This window comes from Orbicella faveolata, unplaced genomic scaffold (genome assembly GCF_042242905.1).
Source record: "Orbicella faveolata isolate gen_17 unplaced genomic scaffold, um_ofav_v1 contig_25, whole genome shotgun sequence".
Classification (NCBI taxonomy): Eukaryota; Metazoa; Cnidaria; class Anthozoa; order Scleractinia; family Merulinidae; genus Orbicella; species Orbicella faveolata.
This window is the reverse complement of record NW_028301553.1, coordinates 18280908-18306631: the sequence shown is the minus strand read 5'-3', so window position 1 is coordinate 18306631 and position 25724 is coordinate 18280908. Positions and strand designations below refer to the sequence as shown.

General features: G+C 37.2%; 1 protein-coding gene across 2 annotated transcripts in view; it reads left to right on the top strand.

The window, feature by feature from the left end:
- LOC110049637 (ubiquitin carboxyl-terminal hydrolase 9X-like) overlaps window positions 1–25724 on the top strand; it is a 195556-nt gene that overhangs the window by 156783 nt on the left and 13049 nt on the right. Inside the window, exons 46-59 of one of the 2 annotated variants that reach the window (XM_089293533.1) lie at window positions 2415–2588; window positions 3193–3334; window positions 5642–5727; window positions 5924–6015; window positions 7538–7685; window positions 8595–8673; window positions 9120–9184; window positions 9277–9365; window positions 12658–12797; window positions 14711–14799; window positions 19628–19769; window positions 21631–21730; window positions 23958–24100; window positions 24676–24849. In XM_089293533.1, coding sequence (XP_089149659.1) covers window positions 2415–2588; window positions 3193–3334; window positions 5642–5727; window positions 5924–6015; window positions 7538–7685; window positions 8595–8673; window positions 9120–9184; window positions 9277–9365; window positions 12658–12797; window positions 14711–14799; window positions 19628–19769; window positions 21631–21730; window positions 23958–24100; window positions 24676–24849 — 1663 coding nt within the window. Of the gene's footprint in view, window positions 1–2414; window positions 2589–3192; window positions 3335–5641; window positions 5728–5923; window positions 6016–7537; window positions 7686–8594; window positions 8674–9119; window positions 9185–9264; window positions 9366–12657; window positions 12798–14710; window positions 14800–19627; window positions 19770–21630; window positions 21731–23957; window positions 24101–24675; window positions 24850–25724 lie in introns of both variants that reach the window. The other variant, XM_089293532.1, reaches the window with a different exon arrangement.

Sequence of the window (25724 nt, the reverse complement as noted above, 5' to 3'; positions counted from 1 at the left end):
AAAAATATTGAAAATCTCAAAAAGCAGCCGAGTTATTTAGAAAAAATGTATTTTCAAATGAAGTTAATAAACCAGGAAGGTGTCATAATCGCTAAATGGACGAAACTGCCATGGGAAATTTCACGGCAAACACTCATCTTGGAACTCGTATTTTATGTTATTTGGTATTGTTTATGTCGCGCATTTGTTCTCTTGCCTTTGGCTGCTTTGCCTGTTTTAGTGTCTTTCTCTTCAATGTGACAGCGAGGTAGAAAACATGTTACAATGCGATGCTTTTCCCAGGAAATCCTGATCCATTGTCATTGACGCTAGGAGGTCCTATTGTTCCATTGGTTTGCAGTTTCATAAGGCAAGATAATCTCCTAGGGTGGCACGAGTTGTTTATGAATCTTTACAAGCTAAAATCTTGCATTTGATTTTGGGAGGAGTACCTCCACATTGAGCAAATTTATAGGGTATGCCGATTTGAGGGCTTTTTGTGAAATTTCGTTAGAAAATTCTAGGGATAATGACAGACGAAAGTGTGTCGGGAAATTTTGATATTTAGCATTTTTTCCCTAGGAGTCCATTTACGCAACACGTCTTGCATATTTTTAGCTACTCCAGCTTAAGATGTGGATATCTAGACAACTAATCAGCATATTGAAAAGCCCAACACACTTTTCTTTATTGATGCCTTGTGAATAAGACAGTGCAGCTATTTTGCTCGTGCAGCAGCATCCGATAGCCGATAAATCCAGTAGAAGAACCCTCAGTCATTTCACGGCTGCTGACACATCCTAAAAGAAAAACTCGCTTAAATTGTATTTTTATCGTAAACTACATTTATTAAGCTTTCTTTTGATATATAGTTTGTTGGGGTTTTATTGAAACTGGCGTGTGTACGATTTTTTCCAGAGGACACCCACAAAGGTGGGAAGTAACCTTATTCACTTTGCCTTGAGAGCAGTTTCACAATAATACCGAGAGGTCGGCTATTAACTTTAATATTCACTTGTTTATATTTTGAAAAGTTGTTATTGATGATGATGATTATTGTTGTTGTTACTGTTATTGTTATTCTTATTGTTATTATTCTTAGGAGTGCATTGAATGAAAATTGGTTGTTGAAACTGAATTTGCATTACCCATTCATCACCTGATGTAGTCAATTGACTGGAGATAATGATTAGAATCATTATTTCATCAGGAATATTGAGCTCTTATTAACCAAGCAGGAGTTCTGTATGGGAGAATCTTGACTAAGGTCGTGAGTACAGACCGAACACAGTGAGTACAGATGACCGAGGTCAAGATTCTCCCTTAAAGACCGACTAAGTTCAGTTAATAAGATCTTTTCAGGACCAATGTAAACAAACAGTGATAAATAAATATCCAAATGAACATAACTAGGTTAAGAATCCCAACTGGCGGGAGGCAGACCAGTTGGCTATTAACAAGCATAACCAAGAGCCAAGAAGTTGAACTCGGAGCTACCCAGAACAACATCAGCTAGCGGTCAGAACTGGATTTGAACCCGAAACCTACGGATTTCAAATCCAGTGCTCTGACCACTTGGCCACGCTGCCTCCTTTATTATATGGCAAACAAGAACAAATTACTTGTTTAATGTAACTGGTTTTTACTAGCTGACATTTTGCTTACGAACGGCAATGACCTGAACTTAAATCTGCCAAAGTTTCCTTGTCCCCTCTACTTTTTTATTCTCATCAGGCTTTTTGGCACTCCCATAAATAAATATTGTTAGAAGAAAAAAGTATTTTAGTTTGGAATTTTTTACCTTAAAACTATATCGGTCTAGATGCCGGTCTAGATGGGAAATCTAGACCACCTTCAATATTGATTTCAGACAATCAAATTTGTGAATTCAGTAGTTCCCAGTCCTTGTGAGACACAACCATATAATAAATTATCATATGATATCATACATCATATGATATCATTGTATCATTATAAATTATCATCAGGAAATCTCTTTTGAATTTTGCTACAATTGTTTTGCCATAGTGTCACCTGATGATGCTAATGATCAACTTTTTCTTTGAAGGATAGTTTATGACATCAGTTACACTCTAGTAATCATACATTCTTAATGCAGCCAGGAAGAACTTTTAACTATAGTTTCACACATTTAATAATAATTATTATGTTTATGTTATTTTCTTGTCACAATGCAAATTGTGTAGTTAATTCATAAAATTATGCTACATATAAAATAATCAGTGCCATGCTTTCCAATGATTGTAGACATATTAATTTATTTTATAATTATGTTGGAAGTTTTAGATATGTTTTTATTAGCAAATCAAATCATCCATTGTATCAATTCCATTTAAGTGCAGTCCCTCAAGTTGTTTCTAATGATGCGTTGTGATTACTCATTGAACAAGAGTTTACTAATGTTTTTGTGATAGGCTGTGGGGTGAACCAGTAAATTTACGAGAACAACATGATGCTCTGGAGTTTTTCAACAACTTGGTTGATAACTTAGATGAAGGATTGAAGGCGTTGGGTAGTGAGCCACTGTTTTCCAACACATTGGGTGGCAGCTTTGCTGATCAGAAAATCTGTAAAGGTTGCCCTCACAGGTATACAACATTTCTTCCAAAAGTCATTTGTAGTTTGCACAACATGGTATTTTCTTAGAAATGCCAGTAATCCTTTATTCTATGATTAGTAAAACCATAGAGGAAACAGCCCCAAAACAGGGGAAGAAACAAGCGACTCAGATAAGATATTAATTTCCAGCACAAGTATGGAGTTGGCTGAACAGGCAATTCCAAGGAGTTTTGCTGTGTTTTTGCAGCTTGTGCCCACCATTCCTTCAGTTTTACTTTTATTCATTTTCAGGCCTGAAGCTTCTTGAAAGGTTGACAACAGTTTGAAACAAAGGCAATTTTGTCATCAGCATATTGTGATAATTAGTTGCCATGATAAAAAAATCGTTAAGGTTATATTGTGGAGCACATCCAGTAGAATCTTGCTGTAAAGAATCAAACATTTCTGGTAGAAATTGGTTCAGATGTCTCTTTCACCAATTTGATGAAAATTTGGTTGAGTTTGTAATGTCATCACTTCACTAATTTGCATATTTTAAATACTTCAATATCTCTTGAACAAAAACTGTGAGAGATCTGTCTGAGAATTCTTGTTTCACTTCATTATGGCAAGCTAGATCTTTTTCTACATCAGGTATTCTCGTGAAGCACCATTCATTGCTCTGAATGTGGACATTCGTAATCATCAGAGTTTATTGGACTCCATGGAACAATTTGTCAAAGGTGACTTGCTTGAAGGAGCCAATGCATACCACTGTGAAAAGTGTGACAAAAAGGTAATCATTTCTTTTCCAACGTAACAATTTTTATGATACATTTCCACTACTTTCTGTGGTGTTCACAAGAAATCTACATAAGTTCTTGGTGTACAGCAAACACAGTTGAACCTCATAAATAGGACTGCTATTTGCCATCACTTGATTTAAAGTGTAATTTGAAAGACATAAACTCTAAGCAGAAGTAAATGTTTCAAAGGCTAACAAAATTGGTGCAGTCCTTATTTACAATAACTGTAAATAAGGACTGCACCAAATTTGTTAGCCTTTGAAATGGTTACTCCTATTTACAGTGTATGTATTAATTTTATTCCAAATTGCAGAGAATAATCGTTTACAATCTTCCCACTCTGTTCTCTTGAATAATCGTTATTGACAAGTGCTGTAATGACTGAGCTTGTTTACTAGGCAACAAATTTACTCCCACACCAAGATTTGGATTAAAATAGCTGAGAGAAATCCCAAAGCTGCTTTATTAAAAATAACCAGTTTGTAATTCATATAAAATATTACCATCTGTTAGAAATATTTTTGACCAGTAAAGGTAAGGGTCACAAAAACGCTGAATGGTTTGAAATAGTCATTAAAGTAAGATAACGTAGACAGGAAAAGGCAAGGAGGTAGGAATTCAAATAGAAACATCTTCGCGCAATGAGAAATCTGAGTGAATGGAGGTGTACTTGGGAGAGGCTACTGTGTAAGAACTTTGCCAAGAGGAGATATGACGCATTTATATTCCCCCAATCCCTTAGCACATGTGACATGCATTGTTACATGCCATCTACAGTAATTACATAACTATAAAAGGCTAAAATAACCCAAATGCGAAAAAACATAAAAATTATATTCGCAAGCAAATATTCCATTTGATTACTTGTTTATAATACACATGAATAATTATAGACTATTTGCAGCCTTTGGCTTTACATAAATTGACAACTTGGCTGTGGCATAGTGCCCATCTTAGGAAATTTTGGAAAATATTCTCACAATTTCTGATACTGTTGGATAATCATCCAAGATCTTTGCAAATCTTCGGCGATCTTCATATGATCTTAAGAACTTGGAAGGGCATGTTTCAGGTGATATTCTTAATTATCTGGAAGGGTTTGGGTGATCTTTGGAAGTGTTTGGAAAATGTCTCACTATCTTCACACGATCCCCCGGGTGAACTAACTGTGTTATCTTTGTTGTTCTTTGCCCCTGTAGTACACCTTTTTTGCCCCAGTGTTACACAGTGAATATGTCCAAGTCATCTTCTGTCATTGAGACCTGATTTAGTTGTTACAAAAAGTCATGTATAAGGGACCTTTAATGGCAAGGAATTGACTGCTAACTTTATGGAATTATTCAGCTGGGCCCAGTTGTTCAAAAGAGGCTTATATAATCTTGTGATACAAAATTAATAATCTGTCAGGTTTGTTAACCTGACAGTAAAACATTGGTCAAAGCAGGGTTTGTGGGTCTGCTACTTAACCTAGTTAACCTTGGGTTAAGGGAGTTTAACTCTTGACTAGTATTACATAATTCCTCCTTTTGGTTTGATCACTAAAATGGCTTTACTCGAATTCAAATTTCCATGCAAGTAGATGAGAAAGTACAACTTTAGTTGATGCAAAATGTTATACTGACAAAGAGAAATTGTTCCCTGGAGAAGCTGGATATTCCCAAGCATGTGTACCTTTAGTATTGCAAAGCAAAAAGAAAACGGTCCCCTCCAAAACAGCTGGGCTGCCAGTCTCTCAAATCTGTCTCAAACTCGTAGTTCCTTTTCTGTGTAGTCATCAATATATTATGAGAGTACACTGTAAAACCACCTCTTCATTTTGTGTCCTATTTTCCTTCATTTAACTTGAGATTACTAAGTTAACCCACATTGCAAGGAAGGCTAAATGTAATGCTGACATTGCCCTGCAGTGATATGCAGTTTTAAAATGGATAGATACTTTGAATAGATCAAGATAACTAAGAACAGGGTTGTAGCCAGGATTTTTTTTAAAGGGAGGGTCACACTATGTCAAAGTGAGGGTACTCAACACATTGTCATGTCGACCTCCACACCATGTTTTAGGTTGTTTGCTTAAAAAAGGCTTACAAAAGGGGGGGAGGTCTCAGGCACCCCAGGACACCCCCTAGCTACGCCTTTGAAGAAATTCTTTAGGTATCAGTTTGTCTCAATTATATTATTTCATGATAGTTTTAATGTATCTCAAAGATTTTGTTTGCTCAACAGAAATAATTATATTTCATCGTTTACCAGACATTGTTCCCACCTTTGTCTATATCTGATTGCATTGCTATTTTTAGGTTGACACAGTCAAGCGGATGTGCATTAAGAAACTTCCACGAGTGCTAGCAATTCAGCTGAAACGATTTGACTATGACTGGGAAAGGTGAGACCTAACACTAGCCTCTACTAATTAATTTGAGAATCCCTGTTAAAATCATAATGTGATTTCCTAGACTTGATGTTATGGTTAGCAGTTAGCAACTCTTATATATAGAAAATCTTCTATATGGAAAGTGTCAATGTAGTTTAGGCTCCCTTCCATCAGTATTAACTGGTCATCTATTGATCCTTTTAATCAGAGAGTGTGCCGTGAAATTCAATGATTACTTTGAATTTCCCCGTGACATTGATATGGAGCCATTTACAGAACTTGGACTTGCAAAGCTTCAAGGTGAGGTTCCACTTGATGTTATGGCAGTCCTTTTCAGTCACATCATGCAAGGAGAATAGCATTCTACTGAAAAAGGTGGAATGATAAAAAAGTTCTACATGTAAAACTTTGCCCACTTGATCATTATGTTATTTATTATAATTATAGACATGACTGTTTTACTGGAAAATACACCACTCATAAAATTCATACGAAACCACATGCGCAACTCAAATGGCGTGTTTTCTATATCCTCAGTAGTACCCAGTAAGAAAAACAAGTCTTCTACAATTGCAAAAATTAGTTCCCACAAAATACATGGGATGCATAAGGCCCAAACACAATAAATACCAGAAATATCTCTGGAAAATGGCAAACAAGCAGTTTCTTAGTATTTTTTTCAAAGGGCCACGTGCCTCACCTACCCTGTGAGGGAGTTCATATGCTCCAAAATACGTGCATGTTTACGGGAATCAAGCAAGCCAGCGAGTGATCTTGACTAACCCCTATAAACTCATCACCAGTTACACATGTAGGAGAAACTGATCATTTATTTTGCTGTTGAACTTAGCTTAATGTTGTGTATATGCACGGGGTCGTGATAACATGAAAATTGTGTACAGCAAGGATGTGCTATGCAGTTGAGGGGAATAACTTTAAGTAAATGAGCAGTCTGTTACTATTATTTTTGTCAAAATACTACTCACTATTTATTTTTGGACTTGAAATTTATGCTTGAAAACTTGCAAACTACAGGTTGTTTTGATTTTGACTTCATGAACTAGAAAAAAATCCACAGTTACAATTAGGTTATGTATCTCCATTGCAACATTGTTTTTCAACAATTTTTCAGAACATTTCCATATTTATTCCACACAGGGAGTTTTGGTCTGAAGTCTCCTCAATTCACCCCACTGGAAATTCTGGTCTTGCTTCATACTGTCCTTTAAAAACTTTCCTTGAAAAAAATTAGCATGTGATATCACCATGACCCTCACACTTTTAAATGCCATTTCTTGGAGTTGTGTATTGCTGCAGTATTGTTCAAAAGCAGAAGCATATCTCATTCTGCCAAAATAATGTAGACAAAATTCCCCAAATATTTTGGGTAAAATCACATGGTCAGTTAAAAATTTGCAAGACCAAATGAAAGTTCAAAAAAGTAGTTTCAAGACAGCAACATATCAAAGAATTTATGCAGAAATTAAATTAAACATCTGCAAACATTCATGACATGAAACAAAACTCCACATCGGTGTTTTCGTGGTGCACCTGTAAACTAGCTGGTGCTTCCTATAGACTCTTTTTATCAAGTCTATGGGATGCATCGTTACAGTAGGTAAGTGTGCAACCAAGTAAAATAAACTGTCTATGTCTATGTCTAACGGCTCTGTTCATTTTGTTTACTAGTATAGGATGAATTCTCTCTCTCAATAAAAGAATTATTATCTCTCATCACTTGTACTCAGTGCTGTACATTTATCCTTTGACAATATCCTGGATTAATGATGTAGACTAAAATTGGAGACTTTTTTCTTTTAAGGTGAAATCACACAAAACTCAACTGAGTCAGAATCAGAGGAAGAAAAAAATGTGAAAAAAGTAAGCAGTACAAAGTATCGATTAGTGGGAATCTTAGTACACAGTGGACAAGCCAGTGGTGGACATTATTACTCTTATGTCCTGCAAAGGTAACAATCGACTAGATTAGTTTATATAAAAATACTGTGGATCCTTTACCAGGATTGATCATGATAAGATAGAACAAAGCGTTCTCTGGTGATTAGTATTAAAAAACGTGAGGTTTCAACAGCCGGTCTACTGTCTTCAACGGATAAAAATTTGTGATGTAATGAAACATTTAAAATTTGCAATCAATATAGAAAGCAATTCACATAAATTTAAAATTATTACTACATGCATGAAGAATGTTCAAAAGAGTGCTAAAATTGCTAAAATTAATATTTGTTTAAAAGAATGTTGGGATTAGATAAGTTTACAAACTAATATAAATTTATCCCCAAAAGTTGTCTCATTTCAAACATGTTGAAAGAAATCTTCAGTTTTAAACCAGTTATCTAGTATTCTCTTGTTTTCATTGCATAATGTTCATTGCATAATTATTTGTTTGTAAACTAAATTGGTCATTTTCCTGTCTTCATGAAATAATTATTATGTTTTACTCACTTAGCATAAATAGCTTAATTCTTTCTATACCAGAGGGTGCATTTTGTCTGACCAAGCATCACCGTTCTGTGCTACATTCCAGCACATCCATCCTGCCCCATTCCACACTTTTTCATCAGTCCTTCTCCATATTGTCCTTCGACCACCCTCTTGGCCTTCCACCCTCATCTGTTTGTACTTTCATCCTCAACGGCAGTGTCCTTTTCTTTTCCTCTCTACCACCACCACCACAAAAAATAAGAACACCAGATCAATTAGGAGCTGTGCTGCTTTGATGACCTTTAAATGATGGGTGGTCATCCTACAGGAAGCTGTACCCATCTAAGTGAATTTTTCTTGTGCTATCCATTGAATGAATTACTAAATTCTCTGCTCTATTGATGGGAGCCAACTGTTTTATTTTGTTGTTTTAGAGTGTCTCCAGATATTTCACCCAAATGGTACAAATTTGATGACGGTGAAGTCTCGGAATGCAAAATGGATGATGATGAGGTATTGTTGCTTGTTCAGTTCTTTGTATGCAATAAAAGTATACATCTACTAACGTTCCGTCACAATGGTCATTCTCTTATTGGTTACACTACCCACTGTTGATTCTATTGTAGATGGTTAGAAGCCTAGCAGTGTGCGATTGTTAACAAGATGGCGGTTTTGTGTCTTTATAGTGTCTGTGAAGAGGATTTAGATAACTAACTAGTCTTCTAATAGAATTATACTAAAACATTAAAAGATCACAGTTGATCATGTGGCAATTTTCTGGTAAATTTTACGCTCTGAAAATATTTCAAACTCTTAGCAAAAAAATTTGATAAAATTATTTGCAGGCTTTTTTCACAACATAATTATAGAAGAATATTGCTGTTTTGACTTACTGTTTTATCCGTTGTATTTTATAACTGTTTCAGCAGATTACATGTACATACTGTATTTGTTAACAGGAATTAAAGACTCAGTGTTTTGGAGGAGAGTACATGGGAGAAGTGTTTGATCACATGCTAAAAAGGTGGGCAAAAGTGCTCTTTACGTATGATTTTATCCTCGTTACAGTTTTAGTCAATGTCACTTACTTATTGTCTGTGTTAGGATGTCCTATAGAAGACAAAAGAGATGGTGGAATGCCTATATCCTTTTTTATGAACGTCTTGATGTTTTGGATCAAAACAGAACAATCGATGTAGACAGAAGTAAGTACATGAATAGAATTCATGGAGGGTGAGGGATTTTCACCTTCTTGTTGGAGCTCTTAATTTTGTCAAATTTAACGAACATCTCAGCACAATAGTACAGTTGAAAAATTACTGAGTTTTGATTGTTTCAAAATGTAGTGCAGCTTTCTTGTGACAAAAGTGTAAAAAGGGTAACAGAGGTGAATTTGAAGTGAGGAAACTTAAGAGCAGCTTCGCCTAAATATCAACTAGACTTGGAAATAGCGAAAAAATCGAATTTCTTCAATCTCGACCAGAATGAAGCCCTATGGGCACTAGTTACAAAAATATTGTTTTAAGTTCGATAAATCACAAATTATTTTTTTACGCAATTTTTTCGTTTTGATGCCCCAAATCGGCCAAAATCGATTGAAAATGAGCGGCATATTCAGAGGCTCGTAAAGTCAAAAGTAAAATTCTTCATTACAAACTGATTACCCGTCGTATTTGTACTTCCTTTCTTGTATATTTAGAGCTAAATAGATTGCGATTTGATTAGAACTAAAATATTTGACGAATTTTCTAAATTAACGACCCAAGATAGCTTAACAAGAGGTCTACATTTAGCCTATTTTCAAATGCTAAAAAGGCGTTCTGGTACACGGCTTTTCCCAAAACGACTTGTTTGGTCCGAAAGAGCATTGTTTCCTCTTCAAATTAGTGAATACAATTTTTGGGTAAATAAAACTGCGAGCGCTGAGATAGCGAACTAAATGCAGCACTTCTTCCTGAAAACGTGGCCTTTGACCCAAGCCTAACGAAACCGATTATTGAAACAAAAGCAAACGCTTCGTTATTTTGAAACATTTTCTAGTGATATCTCTCCGAAACCATTATTGCAAGAAACTACTTCCAGATATGAAATCTTACAGGGTCAAAGAAGTAGCTAAAAGGCGCATTTTGACAGATTAACTTTGTTTGCCGAGAATTGAAGTCAATGACCGTCAACGAATTCGAGTGAAATTTGCGAACTTGAAGTATGTTAGCCGATACTTACCTGAATATTTATGTTTACAGCAAAATCGTCTTCTTGGATTAGCCGTCAAAAGAAGCTGGATCCAGCTTTGGAAACCTCTAAAGGAAGAATTGTTTAATGTTCCGTGACCTGTCCGCTGCTATAAATTCCATGCACATGCCGACCGTATGTTTGTCGTGAAACCAACTGAACTCCACTGACAGTTTCAATAGGCAACCCCAAAATAAACAATCCCCAAAAATGTAAAGTGAAATTGGCTGTCTTCGTGAACATTTAGAAGCTAGAGCCAAGATCCATTATCTTTAAAAAGTACTTGATTTTACTTTGTTCACTCAGTAGTTACCATCACTTTCGAATACTGCATATCGGTCACGCCAAAACACCACAGACCATGCAGACTGAGTAAGTTTCCCATACAAAGTCTTTCACGCGTTTGTCTATCGAATCAAAAGACACATACTGCACTTGTACAGCCTGTGGATAAATGACAAACTTTCAGATATGTTGAACACTATTTTGTAACTAGAGCCCCCAGAAAATGAATCGAAATTAAAGGCCCAAACAGGTGTCTACAGTCTGCACGATCTGCAGTGTTTTGGCATGACCTATTCGCGGTATTCAAACGTGACAGTAAGAAATACTGAGTGGGGAACAAAGTCGACGCAAACAAATAAAATCAAACACTTTTTAAAGGTAATGGAACTTGACTCTAGCTTCTAAATGTTCACGAAGACAGCCAATTTCACTTTACATTTTGCGGGATTGTTTATTTTGGGGTTGTGTATTGAAACTGTCAGTGGAGTTCAGTTGGTTTCACGACAAACATACGGTCGGCATGTGCATGGAATTTATAGCAGCGGACAGGTCACGGAACATTAAACAATTCTTCTTTTAGAGGTTTCCAAAGCTGGATCCAGCTTCTTTTGAAGGCTAATCCAAGAAGACGATTCTGCTGTAAACATAAATATTCAGGTAAGTATTGGCTAACATACTTCAAGTTCGCAAATTTCACTCGAATTCGTTGACGGTCATTGACTTCAATTCGCGACAAACAAAGTTAATCTGTCAAAATGCGCCTTTTAGCTACTTCTTTGACCCTGTAAGATTTCATATCTGGAAGTAGTTTCTTGCAATAATGGTTTCGGAGAGATATCACTAGAAAATGTTTCAAAATAACGAAGCATTTGCTTTTGTTTCAGTAATCGGTTTCGTCAGGCTTGGGTCAAAGGTCACGTTTTCAGGAAGAAGTGCTGCATTTAGTTCGCTATCTCAGCGCTCGCAGTTTTATTTACCCAAAAATTGTATTCACTAATTTGAAGAGGAAACAATGCTCTTTCGGACCAAACAAGTCGTTTTGGGAAAAGCCGTGTACCAGAACGCCTTTTTAGCATTTGAAAATAGGCTAAATGTAGACCTCTTGTTAAGCTATCTTGGGTCGTTAATTTAGAAAATTCGTCAAATATTTTAGTTCTAATCAAATCGCAATCTATTTAGCTCTAAATATACAAGAAAGAAAGTACAAATACGACGCGCAATCAGTTTGTAATGAAGAATTTTACTTTTGACTTTACCAGCCTCTGAATATGTCGCTCATTTTCAATCGATTTTGGCCGATTTGGGACATCAAAATGAAAAAATTGCGTAAAAAAATAATTTGTGATTTATCGAACTTAAAACAATATTTTTGCAACTAGTGCCCATAAGGCTTCATTCTGGGCGAGTTTGAAGAAAGTCGATTTTTTCGCTATTTCCAAGTCTAGTTGATATTTAGGCGAAGCTGCTCTTAAACACTTCCAAGGGTCATTCAATGGCAATATTAAAGCTCTCATAAGCGACCAGAACTACTTTCAGGAATTGCCAACTGGTCTTCCTGATGTCTTTATAGTTCTCATAAGGTGATGGAATTTCCCAACGGGCAAGATAGTGAACTTTCTGAAGCCACTGCTTCCATGAAGGATGTTTCTATTGAGCAACTCCTCTCTGATATAATCATTTCTGTCATCCAAGACATTGATATATAATGTCAGTACACGTTAGTACTGTAATAAATAGTACTGACAAGAGCCCATTCTCATAACTGACCAGTTGCTTTAGAGAACTTTGCATGTTTGAATCCCAGTTCATTGTAAGCAAGCAAATTTATAATGTAAGCGACAAATTATAGTTAGACTTGTAAGCTTTTCTTACAAGGGAGGCTATTTGGTACACCGAGCTATTCAAGTTTCAACTATGTTATGGTCTAAACAAAAGAATAGAATTAATTTTGTTTTCACTTGTTTTCACATTTATGTTTAGACTGCCAGATGCCAGCAGTGATCAAGAGAGCAGTGTGTAAACAAAATGTACATTTCCTTCACAATCGAATACAATACAGTGTAGAATTCTTCCAGTTCATGAGAAAGCTAGTTGTCGCTAATGCTTCATTAGAAAACACGGTATGTAAACCTTGATGCTAATCATTAAGAATAGACTTGTTGAGCAGTCTTATTGAGTATTAAAATTCTACTATGGCACTGAGGCTTAGGAGATCGAAACAAAATAAGTTAGGTATCCATTCATCCCGTTTGGCTTGATGTGACTTTGAAACAAGGCCAAGTGAAATGCTGTAATTGAGTAATTTATAAATACCAAGGAAACGGACTGTGGACTGCTACTGCTCGCAACTAAAAACACCTTCACAGTGGTTAAATGCCTGACCATGCCTAACACCACTTCCTATTTTTGTGCCTCAAAGTTTGTTACAATAATATTGAAGAGGAAGAAGACTTATTGAAGACTTATGTAAGAACGCTATATCAAAACATCAGTGGTACACCAGATCACAAGCCTATAAACTAGGTGGATACATTTGCTAGTAAATTCTCAACTTTTGATTATTGACTTTTAGAAATTTACAGCCTCTAATAATGCAATTAATTTCTGACTAGTTCACTTAGTCTTGGTTATTAGCCACTACACCTGTGTTTTACCTCAAAAGTGCAACAGTGTCACTTGTTCAGCAGCCATCAAAAGTTTGGTAAAAAAAAAATGACTGACAAGAGCAGTCTCAGTAACTAGCATTTGGTCTGGTTTGGTCTGTTGTGCTTTGTTTGAATGACTTCAGTTGGTAGATTTCTCATCAGTATCACAGGGTTCATGAGGTGGAATTCCATTCAAGCCTGAACTTTTATTCAGGTTTATGCTAATTTCACCATAGAAATATTAGTTATTACTCTTAATTATTATCATTTTTTATTTCTATTTTTATTTTTATTTTTATTATTAGTATTAGTATTAGTATTAGTATTAGTATTAGTAGTACTAGTAGTACTAGTAGTACTAGTAGTACTAGTAGTACTAGTAGTACTAGTAGTACTAGTAGTAGTACTAGTAGTAGTACTAGTAGTAGTACTAGTAGTAGTACTAGTAGTAGTACTAGTAGTAGTACTAGTAGTAGTACTAGTAGTAGTACTAGTAGTAGTACTAGTAGTAGTACTAGTAGTAGTACTAGTAGTAGTACTAGTAGTAGTACTAGTAGTAGTACTAGTAGTAGTAGTAGTAGTAGTAGTACTAGTAGTAGTAGTAGTAGTAGTAGTACTAGTAGTAGTAGTAGTAGTACTAGTAGTAGTAGTAGTAGTACTAGTAGTAGTAGTAGTAGTAGTACTAGTAGTAGTAGTAGTAGTACTAGTAGTAGTACTAGTAGTAGTACTAGTAGTAGTAGTAGTAGTAGTACTAATAGTAGTAGTAGTAGTACTAGTAGTAGTAGTAGTAGTAGTAGTACTAGTAGTAGTAGTAGTAGTACTAGTAGTAGTAGTAGTAGTACTAGTAGTAGTAGTAGTAGCATCATCATCATCATCATCATCATCATCATCATCAAACATGGGGAATGCAAAACAAAAAAAAACAGCATTACTGTAAATGATTCTGTTCTGTTTTATGGCCTTATGCGATGCCAGGATAATTGCGCTGTATACTGCAGGACTAGGAGTGGCCCTTAGTGGTTAAAGAACAAATCATAATAGCAACCAACATTAATATTAGCAGATAGAGTTTACAAAAATGTATGCACTGTGAAACAATTGTGTCAAACAGCAATGTGAAGTTGATTGATAAAAATAAGGTTCAGAGGTTAATGGGATTTCCTTTCAGGTGTCCACTTTTTGGAGCTTAAAAAGGGAAAGTCTAAAACGTAAACCCCTAAAGCGTCCTTGGTCACTTGTGGAAAGGCCTGAGTAAATACAGAGTTTGGGCATTTAAATGGGTTTTTTGAAGGCGGTTGTAAATAGAGCTGTCTGCACAGTAGGATGTCGGTTAAAAGATCTTCCACTGTATTATTGTTTGGTGATCTTTTCTTTGTTTTGATTACCAGTTGGATGTCGAACAGCTGTCAGTGATCAGTATTCAGTTGGTCTCAAAGTTCCTTTTTACCACTGGCTTACGCACCAAGAAAACTGTCAGGTACCATGTAATACTAAGAAAGTGAAGTTCCCTTTTCTAACTGTTGTTCTTGCCACATTGCAGTGTTTCAGCCAGAAAATTTTACTTGACGGCCAAAAAGGCTCTTGAAGATCTTTTTTAGGGGCCAATGTTTAGTGCAGAGTGCACTATTGGGATGGTTTGGGGGTTGATGTCGCTGAAGCACTATGGCAACATGCCACTATGGCCATAAGGTGTAAACTTTAATGTTTGTTTAATTAATTAATTTCATTTAATTCATTAGGCTTGCAGCAAAGTGGGGGGGGGGGGGGTAGGTACCTGAGAGCATTACGTAAAATGGGTAGGGCATGTTTACCTGCCTTACTTCTATGATCTCTTCAAAAAGCTATATATTTGTTTCAGAAAGCTCCTTGCTCTCCTTGTGGTATTTTTCTCTTTAGAAGAAAACCAATATTTGCTCTAAACGCATGCGCAAATCAATAAGCGTTAGTGTCAACTACATATCAGGTGGGAGATACATTTCATACAAGATCACACACTAACCTTGAGCGCTTTCCGTTGTGGTAGAACCCTAATAAGTCATACGCATGCCTTCTAACATTGTTAGCTCGATACAAGGATGCTACTTGACAGACGGTAATTAATTGTAAGTTATTCTTAGACTGTGAATGAAAATACACACATCAAACATACACACTGCTAAGATTATGTCTCTTCAAAATCCCTAGCTGACTAGCAAGGTCAATGCAAACCAGGAGTGAATGGCAGGGGTAATATGGGAACTGTGTCATGAGTACTCCGTCAGAGCTATACATTACACTCTGCACTATCTGAGATTATCTCACTAGTTTAGGAAAGGGGCCGCTAAATTGAAAGCTACAGAAGGGAAAAATGCACCAGGGTACCAAGAGAAATAAAGCAGTTTATGAGGATCTATGATAAAATTTAATAGTAATTTTTTTTTTCCAAGGGTTTCTACTCAATAAAGTTTCTTTTGAATCAGATACTAGTATGAAGGATCCGTGCATTACAAGAGAACAATCCTTAGGGCTACATGACGTAGTCAATGATCAAGGGTTTGCAATGTATTATAGGGCGATTTCAAACACGGTCAGCCATTTGGAAGTTTTCCAATATGAGAGAACCAATACAGTAAAGCAAAAGGACGGATTGACTTCTTTTCTTATGTTGAATGTTTTAGAAGCAACGATCTTTCAATATGATTTTCTAAAAGGACTTAATATGTGACAAAATAACCGTTATTGATCGTCAACACAGAGAAATGTAGTCGCCATTATGCTGTATTATGGTGACTAAACCAGAATTTTTGGTCGCCAAGGATGAAATCGAGTCCTGGGATGGCTTTTAAAATATTATGCCTGTGTTAAGCCTACAGTCTTGTAAAAGGAAGGGGCCAAATTGGCCCTTTTTTCGTTTTTCTGTGGGCCATCTCTGATTGCAACGCGGAATTCCCGCAATTGCGTGCTCTGGCAGAAACACTGCATTGTAAGAGGCTAAATCAGTATCTTATTGTGTGGTAATTTACATGAAATGGAATATCCACACATTAACAATCTTATGGTTGGGTTTACGAGAATGGCACATGGCACTTCAGTACTACATCATGGTCTACGTAGACTGGGTGTTAGAATTTTATTCAACTGGCTACATTGACTATGAAACCTACTAGTCTTTACAATTTTACCCTTAATTTAATTCTGTATTCTGTTCAGATTTTAATATGTTTTCGAAGGAACCAGTTTAGCTGTAGTTTGCTCCTGTATCTGACATCTCCAGGATCAAAGCACTTCCATGTAATGGCTGATGGATAAGAAGAAGATATTATAAACAACAAAAATAAGACTGTACATGTACTTTGATGTACTTCGTGTTTCTGTTAAAACAAGTGTGAACATCTTTGACATAACAACATAACAAAGAACCAAGAATTGAATGGCTTGGTGCAAGACTGACGTAAGTGACTTTTTCGGGTGAAAAATGATTTTTTTGTTCAAAAGCGCCCGAATTTTTGCGTGTCGTCTTCAACTGAGTAGAAGAGCATAGCCCCGTATATTTTTTTAGTTAGTTTGCGCTTTGTCTTCAGAAAAAAAGAAAGAAACATTAGGACAACGGTGACTTCAAAACAATAATACAGGGCTGCAAAACGAAATGGATGAACATGGGCCTTAGAGAAAGATGAGCCTATAGCTTGACAGTTACAGTAAAGGTAACATAACCCCACGGCTAGCGTTAGACCTAAAAGCAAACCCTAACCCTTGGCCTAGGTTTAGCATTTAGTGTTAGGGTTACCGTTTTAGTGCTAGGGTTTAGGGTTAAGGCTAGGGCTAGGGCTAGGGTTAGGGCTAGGGCTAGGGCTAAGGCTAGGGCTAGGGCTAGGGCTATGGCTAGGGTTTAGGGTGAAGGCTAGGGCTAGGGTTTAGGGTTAAGGCTAGGGCTAGGGCTAGGGCTAGGGGTTAGGGTTAGGGTTAGAGTCTCTAAACACTTTGTGGTAGGGGTGTTCTATTTTGGTGCTAGCCTAGGGAAAATAATAAAACAAGAAAACGCTTCATTTCATAAACACAGCATGCATGATCGGGAATCTAAATAAAGTCAACGACCAGTGTCTATTAGCGGTGGTTACCTATCTTCTGAGAGTGAAACGTTTTGCCATCAGTGAAAACATGAAACTCGTTTAGAACAAAAAAGAGTTGGGTTTGCATTCTTTCGAAAAAAAAAGTGAAAATCACTAGCGAAATGCGACATTTCATAGGTGCTACTGCGATGATGTAAAACGTTTTGAAATCCAATGTGCTATAACAGCGATGCTTGCCATTACTTTGACTGCGTGACGAACAACGAATACCTTATAAAACATATTTTGTGAAACGTTTTGCAATCAGTGAAAACATGAAACTCCTTAAGAACTAAAAAGAGTTTGGTTTGCATTCTTTCAAAAAAAAAAGTGAAAATCACTGGCGAAATGCGGCATTTCATAGGTGCTACTGCGATGTAAAACGTTTTGAAATTCAATGAGCTATAACAGCGCAGCTTGCCATTACTTTGACTGCGTGACGAACAACAAATACCTTATAAAACATATTTCGTGAAATGTTGCCACAAGGAATTAACGCTTGACATTCGAAGAGAGACGATTTTTCCGAATTACAGTACTTGAACGGCTGAGTCAATCTGAAATTGCTCCGTCTCTGCGATAATTAAATACCCTGTATATTTGTGAAAACACTGAACTGAATCTAAGCGGGAAAACCGAAACAAACGGAAAATATATAGCAAAAGGAATGGCATTTTTAAAGACAAAAGACTTACACTGTTGTCTCTTTCTCTCGCCATCTTCTAACCTCACAAACGAATCATTCCATTGGGATTCCATGATAATAAAGGCAAGCGATCGAAAGCCGCTAGTCCATAATATGATTGGCGTTTGTTTGCCCCAGTTCCCAAAAGGTCAACTGTCACACTGTAACACAACAATGGTCAACAATCGCGACTTTGGATCAATCATTTCTCTTACATGAAAACATTGGCCATTTATTCCTGGAAAGAATCGGGGCTTAGGGCTATTTTTGTCTAAATGAAGTAATACATTACTTTTCTCAGTGAAAAAAATCTTTTCCGTCGATTCTGTTTCAATTAATATTCCGTTGGCTGAGCGAAATGTAAGTTTGTCACGTTTTCCATTGCCGACTGAGATCGACTGACAAGACCGATCGAGATGCATTAAAGATTATTATGGGATATCCCTGAGCAACTTCAACACGGCAAGGCCTACGGGCCGACTAAACAGATTTTTTTAGAGTCTAAAAGCACTTCTTTATTTCCAAACGTTCTGCACAGCAACATTTGGCAAATGGGCCACTTCTCGCCATCGACTCATTTTTTAGCGTGAGAAGTGCTTTCAAACTCCTCGCCTGGCTTCAGTGTGCCTTCGACCGCTTAGCGATCTTGGAACAGCAACACATCTCGCTTCTTTGAGATATGCTAGTGACTTACGGGTTTCCGGACTTAATGAAGTCCTTTCACCGCCAGGCGGGCACAAATATGAGTCAAATAAGCGGACTTCATGCAACAGGTGAGGTTTCAACTTGTCTGATCGAAAGCTTGACGTTGTCTTGCGCGCCAAAATAATGCAAACGCAAGCTTACGTCATAACGTAGTTGAAGAAATTCATTTCCAGATCCCGTCTTTGAGCGAGTAAACTTTCCACTTTGTTTTGTACATCAGGCGAAAAAAACAAGGAATACAAACACAGGGCAATGTTTTCCTATTACGTTGGAGACCACATGCAAAAATTTGGGCGCTTTTGAACGAAAAAATCATTTTTCACCCGAAAAAGTCACTTACGTCAGTCTTGCACTAAGCCATTCAATTGTTGAACCACGTCTGCCACCAACACCATTTTCAAAGTGACAGTGACTGTCAAGTGTGTTCGCAAATGCTAATTCTGTTGACCTGAAATGATATTCTATTGTGTGGATCCAGAAAATATCCATACCCCCCCCCCCTCCACGGAGGGTTTTTTTCCAGTATGACCCCCCACCTCCCAGGATTTTCCATGATTTTTCTACTTAGGTCCCCCCTAACCCTCGGAAATTCCGTATCCATAAATAACAAGACTTAACTCATTAATTGTAATAATATTTATCCGCAGCTGTTCATAGTTACATTACAGATGAAGACATACTTTTTCACGGTAGACTGCAGGCGCAGCGCGTTCCTTCATGTCATGTTAAAATGTTTGAACCGGTGTTTGAACTACAGGCGTTTGTCTACAAGAGAAAGGTAGCACAGATTAATTAATATTAACAGTTACTCTTTTTAAATTATACAGGGGTCCTGCAGGTGAATGGTATGACGTCGTATGCATGTTACTCAGACAGGGTAAAGTGGTCAGAGAGTGGTTTGCCAAGTTTGTATTGTTCTGCAACCCAGATCGTTTTTCAGAGTATTTACTTGAGTGCCCTAGTGGAGAGGTGAGAACTCCTGTCTGCCCTAAATATATTCAGATTTTTTATAACAGTTTGAAGTCTAAGTGTTTCACATAATAGCTGCACACTCACTCACCTACCTACCTACCTACCTACCTACCTACCTACCTACCTACCTACCTACCTACAGTACTTTGCAAAAGAATGCAAATGAATTTTGCCAAAATTCAACTATCATCCACGTGTAAAATCGCTGAATTATCAAGTGAATAAATATGATTTTCGGCCGAGATTTAGATGAAATTTCACTGAGGTGCGTGAAATTTTGAGCATAGGTAGGAAAATTTGCTAACGTAAACACCAACGGATAAGCCGCACCTTTTTATTCAAAATTTTCCTAAAAAATCGGGGATGCGGCTTATCTGCAAGAACATTTGGACGACGTGCCATAAATTTGCATAAATGAACATTTTTCATCAAACTTTTATAAGGTTATATTAAAAGCAAACTAATAGGATGTCATAAAACTAATAATATCAGAGTAGTCATCAATCATTGCTTTTACAAGTTTAGTGGCTCCTAAAACAGCCGTTCTTGTTCATAAGCATAAGCCTACATTTCTTGCTGTTAAACACTGTTAAACCTTCATTAAAAAATCTTTAGCCAGTTTAAGGTTGCTATTTTAGAGCAGCTAAACATTGCGTGGCATGGAGTCTCCATTCCGGCACAAAGCTGTTGTGTGATTGAGAGCTTCTTGTGTCCAGTACTCCATCTCCTGGTGAAATGCCTGGCTACTAAACTACGAACGAACGAACGAACAGGCTGTTGTATGTGAAATTCTTTTGAAAAACTGAGGGGTATGAAAAAAATACTGGTTGAAAACTACCAAAGATAGAGTAAACATATGTCAAAGTCGGTAGACATCATGTCCATACTATTGGAGAACTAAGTATTTGAAGTATTCTCTGTTTTCAATGCTAGTGAGCTTTCAATAAATCAAGAAATGTACATGAAAAGAATCTTTCTCGAGACTCCACTTGTGAATTATTTTGATTTCTTTCCAAAAACCTTTTTCCGAAATTTGAGTTACCAAACTCGGGACGTGGCTTATCTGTGAGTGCAGCTTATCCGCCGGTGTTTACGGTGATTGAAAAATATTTCAATGAGATTCCGCAGGTACTGAAACAAAAATTTACGTAGCTAATCAAAAATAACAATCCTGAAATAAAATTTCATGGATTGTTGGTAAGGGTTTGATATTTATGAATAAAATTTAATGGAGTTGACATCTGTACACAATACTCCTTGATCACTCTAGGTAGAAATCAGCATCTGCAACTGTCATAATTTGAAACCAGTAACATCAAGAAATGCCTTCGAATTCCTATGAATTGTTGTTTTCTTTTAACTTGTCTGTTGACTTAGTCCTTGAACTATTTAGAGCAGTATGGCGATCTGCCCATAGTTTGCTTAGAGAGAGACGACATTTTGTCGGGGTTATTGACCAAGCGTGAGGTCAAGATGGCTGGATATTGGCCAAGTTCTTTTTTGCATGTTTATGGACCGAGACAGAGTCTTGATAACTCTTCATGTATAAAAATAATTATCTTGACAAATAAGGGCTCTAGGAAAGCAGCTAAGATACGGTTTTGCCATATTAGATGGGCATACATGTATTATGAAGGGCATTTTGACAAATTCTGCCAACTTAAGACAACTAAGGGATTCTTTGATTTTGTAGCCCCTTTTCATTTAGCCCAGAGAAATGATCAAAGCAGCTAAATTCCATATTTACAGGCAATCACCATTTAGTTTATTTGTATCATTGTAATAATGTTGGAAATTGAAAACCAATATCTAGGGTTAAAAGGAATTTGTGATTCATCATTTTATCTCTATTCTCTAGGTACGAAATTGCTTTGCAAAAATCCTTGTGTTTTTAGCACACTTCTCCCGCCAGGATGGTCCATGCTGTCCATACCCAGAGAACAGTAAACAAGAAATAGGTATGTTTGGATCTTCCACTTGTTCTGTTTGGCAAAACATGGGTGCTTTAAAAGTGAACAGTTGTTCTAAATGAATAATATGTACGTGGAGAATGAGAGGTGTTTATGCATCAATTTATTTTGTAAAGCAAAAAAAAAAAACTACTAAAACCAGAGCCATGTATTACTTAACATTGTGACTCCTGCGCTCTTGCATAAATAAAAAGTTTCAAACAGCGAGAAAACAAACTACTCTGTGCAGTAGTTACCTATTATGCATTACTATTATTGCATTACTTAGAAATCAAACTTAGAATCCAGAATTTAAAATTGTTTGTGTGAACATAGCTTTTTAAGTAAACAGCTCGAATTCATACGATACGCTTTCACAAGTGGAAAAACACAATTATTACGAAGTTGAAATCAAAAGAGTCAATTATCTTTCTAAACTCCTCTCCCAAAGCTATCATTAATTTAGTTCAAAAGGTATTGCTTACTTCTAAAGTAAAACAGAAAATTACACCCAATCACTCTCCAGAATTTTGTGGCACTTGGGTATGCACTAAAATTCCACCTGAGTAAATAAACCAATCAAATGGGAGCATTGGTTGTCTGTTGGGATTTGTGTTTGGCTGGCTGAACATCCCCGCCTCGTTTTATAGGCTTGCTCCGTGTTTAAGACAGTTATTCACACATGGGAGCTAGTCTTCCCTTTTTGCTGCCTAAGACCCCTACACTTTAACCAGCCCTTCAGTTGCTCAACAGTGTATTTTCCAGGTTCACCCTCAAACTTACACAAGGTTGCCACAGGTCAGGAAATAGTCAGGGGAAAAAATCTTTAAGGTCGGGGAAAGGTCATGGAATGTTATTTTGAGTCAGGTAAACTTGACATTTTAAAGAAAAGTCAGGGAAAATTCAAATAATTTAACATGGCTGTTTGAATACCATTGGAGGCTGCAAGAGTTATTTGGGGTCACTGTGATCTCAACGATATTTTCAGTTAATGGAGAAGGAAAATTTGTGGAAAATTTATCTGTCTTAACGCATGATTAGAAGGGACGGCTGTAAGTTCACACTAGGAGCCGCTACTAGATTTGACATTTTGTATTTTTTTGCCAAACATTATCTGAAAAAAGTCAAGGAATTTTGAAAAGTGATGTCTGTGGTAACCATGCCACAGCCCAGAACACTATTGTTTTGTGTGAGAATTGTGGCTTTCGCGCTTGAAGAAAGCTTTAAGTTTTCACCATTCCGGTTTGTTTGTCTGAACCTTGCGGGGGGGGGGGGGGGGTCTAAATTTTAATGATGTCACTCTCGTGCTTCGCTGTTTGCTGTGGCAAATCCCATGGATTCCAAATTGAATTGGAATTTGGAAGTGTTGATTTTTTGTGGAGGGAGGAAAACTGGAGAACCCGAAGGAAAACCCCTGGAGCAAGGCGAGAACCAACAACAAACCCAACCCACTTATGACAGCGGGCCCAGGATTCAAACCCGAGCCAGATTGGTGGGAGGCGAGCGTTCTAACCCCTTCACCGTCTCTGCTCCCCTAACCAATGAATTAGAATTTCCATGTCAACATCCATGCGAATTTAAAGCCCTCAACTATGCTTGCTTGCCATAAGTTTTAACAGGCATAGCAAAATGGAATGGTGTGTCAAGAGACATGAATGATGTCTAAGCCAGTACTACCCTAAAGTTGATAGGTCTGACTATAAAACCACACTATGGCTTGTTTATCGCAAATTCAGAGGGTGATTAACAGACAGAATAATAAATAAATTGGAATTAGCACTGGCACATCCCGTGGAGAGGCTCTTTGTCCACAGTTCCCGAATCGATTTTTTGTTTTTGGAAAAGGAAAACTAGAAGATCTAGAAGAGAACCCTCCATGTGACGGTGGGTCTGGGTTTTAAACCTGGGTCACAAGGGATACAAATCCTCCAGCTCCTCCAGACGTTAGTCTAGTTTGATTTGCACTATTAGCTGCAGCTTTAACCAAGCAACAAGGAGACGACTGGCTGGAGGTAGTTTCCAATGTTTTTAGAGCTACAATAGGGGACAAAAGTAGTTGAGACACTTAGAAAATGATGCTTTTCAATATTTATCATCTTTTCTATTTTATCTAGCGTTCATTCTCTGATACCACTGAATTTGACTGCGAAGTGCCTCAACACTTTTGTCGCTCATTGTAGATGTGGTAATTTCAAGTAAACCCCCCCTCCCCCATTTGTTTGCTTCTGTCCTGTAGAGCTTGACAACAAAGCAACACTGAGTGATCATATTCTAAATGCTGTACTGGGATTATTGAGGAAAGAAGTTCCTGAGCATGGCCGTCATTTACAACAGTACTTCAACTTCTTTCTCATGTACTCAACTATTGGTCCTCCTGAGGTCTGTTACCTGTTCAATGTTGTTGTAATGACTTACAAGAAGTATGTTGTGTGCTATTGCAAATCACCAATAATATTATTCTCATCAATTTTCTGACAAAACCAAGCCCGTGAGATGATGATTATTATAGTTAACAGATCGATTCTCTGTTGCCATGCGTCTGTATGTATATATTTATACCTTAAAACGATTTCACGAACTGACTTTCAAAGTGCATAACATAAGAAATAAACACAATAGCTGTGAGGACAAAACATAAACTGAAGCTTCAAGTAAAATATGCCAGAGCCGAAAATGATAGCATTACGAAATCCCAGTTAAAAATTGAAAAATGAAGTCATGAACGTCCTCACTAGTGAGGATATGGACAATATGTCACTCGAGTCCCGAATGAAGTTCTGTATGACTTTTTCACGTGATGTATTTTCCGGTAAAACACTTGTGTCTATTTAATACCAAAATACGTATTGACTGAGTTCGAATTTTGGTAAACATGTTCTAATACTATTTTACTATGTCAATGACAGACTACAGCTCAGTGTTGATATTTTTTGTTATTATTGTTTCATTGACAGAGAGTACAGCTGCTTCAGCTCGGAGTTCCTGCCACATTCATGTTGGTGGCATTCGATGAAGGTCCAGGTCCTCCAATTCGTTACCAGTATGCCGAACTAGGAAAACTCTACTCAGTTGTGTCTCAGTTGGTTCGCTGTTGTGATGTATCATCCAGAATGCGTTCCTCCGCTACTGTAAGGAAATTTCCCATTTACAATGTATTTTAAAAAACATTTGGCAAACTACTTCAAGAAGTGCGCTTTAAACTGAGCAACTTCATTTCGTAGTTGTCAACCAATATGTGAACTTAAGAGCAAAATTTTGAATTCACTGTGAACCTACTCGCAAATTTGCATGAGGCCTTCCAAGGGGTAAAAGCGACAAACAACATGACCCTGAAAACCAGCGACACAGGAATTGCTAATCAACGACAAGCAAATCGCATGTCCCGATAAAATTCGACAGCGACACAAGAAGCACTAGAAAAGACATCAACGTTGACCCTTTGGACTTTTTGCTTATTTAGAAATTATATTCTCGTCTGGTAATATGAAACTTGTGTGCTTTTCGAGTGAATAAGCTCTGAAAAATCAGCCTTGTAGTGACGGTAACATATGACTTCTTGCAGCAAAACAACAGTGACATTTGTACCGCTGGTTAGGCAACATCGGTACACGAAAGGAGGCGACATGCGACATGCCCCCCCCCCCCCTTGCAAGGCCTCTTGTATGCTCTGACATGACAGACGTCGGAGGCAGCGCTCAATAAAACTAATGATACATGAAAAGGTAAAGGACGAACAGAAATAGTGAAAGACCTAAAGTTCGGTGACATGTTACCTTTCCTTCGCTAAGGGAGTAAAAGGCGCTTATTATGAACTTAGCATGGAAATTTTGATAAATACTGTAAATTTGTTATGTTCTCTTCCCATAGGGACAGTGCTTCACAAGTATTGAGATCTCACACCGTAACCCTAAGTGGATTTCAAAATGTTTCGCATTTGAATATTAAAGAGGGGGTGAATAGGGTTATGCAAATCCGCCAATCCGCACCTTTTGTCCAAATCCTC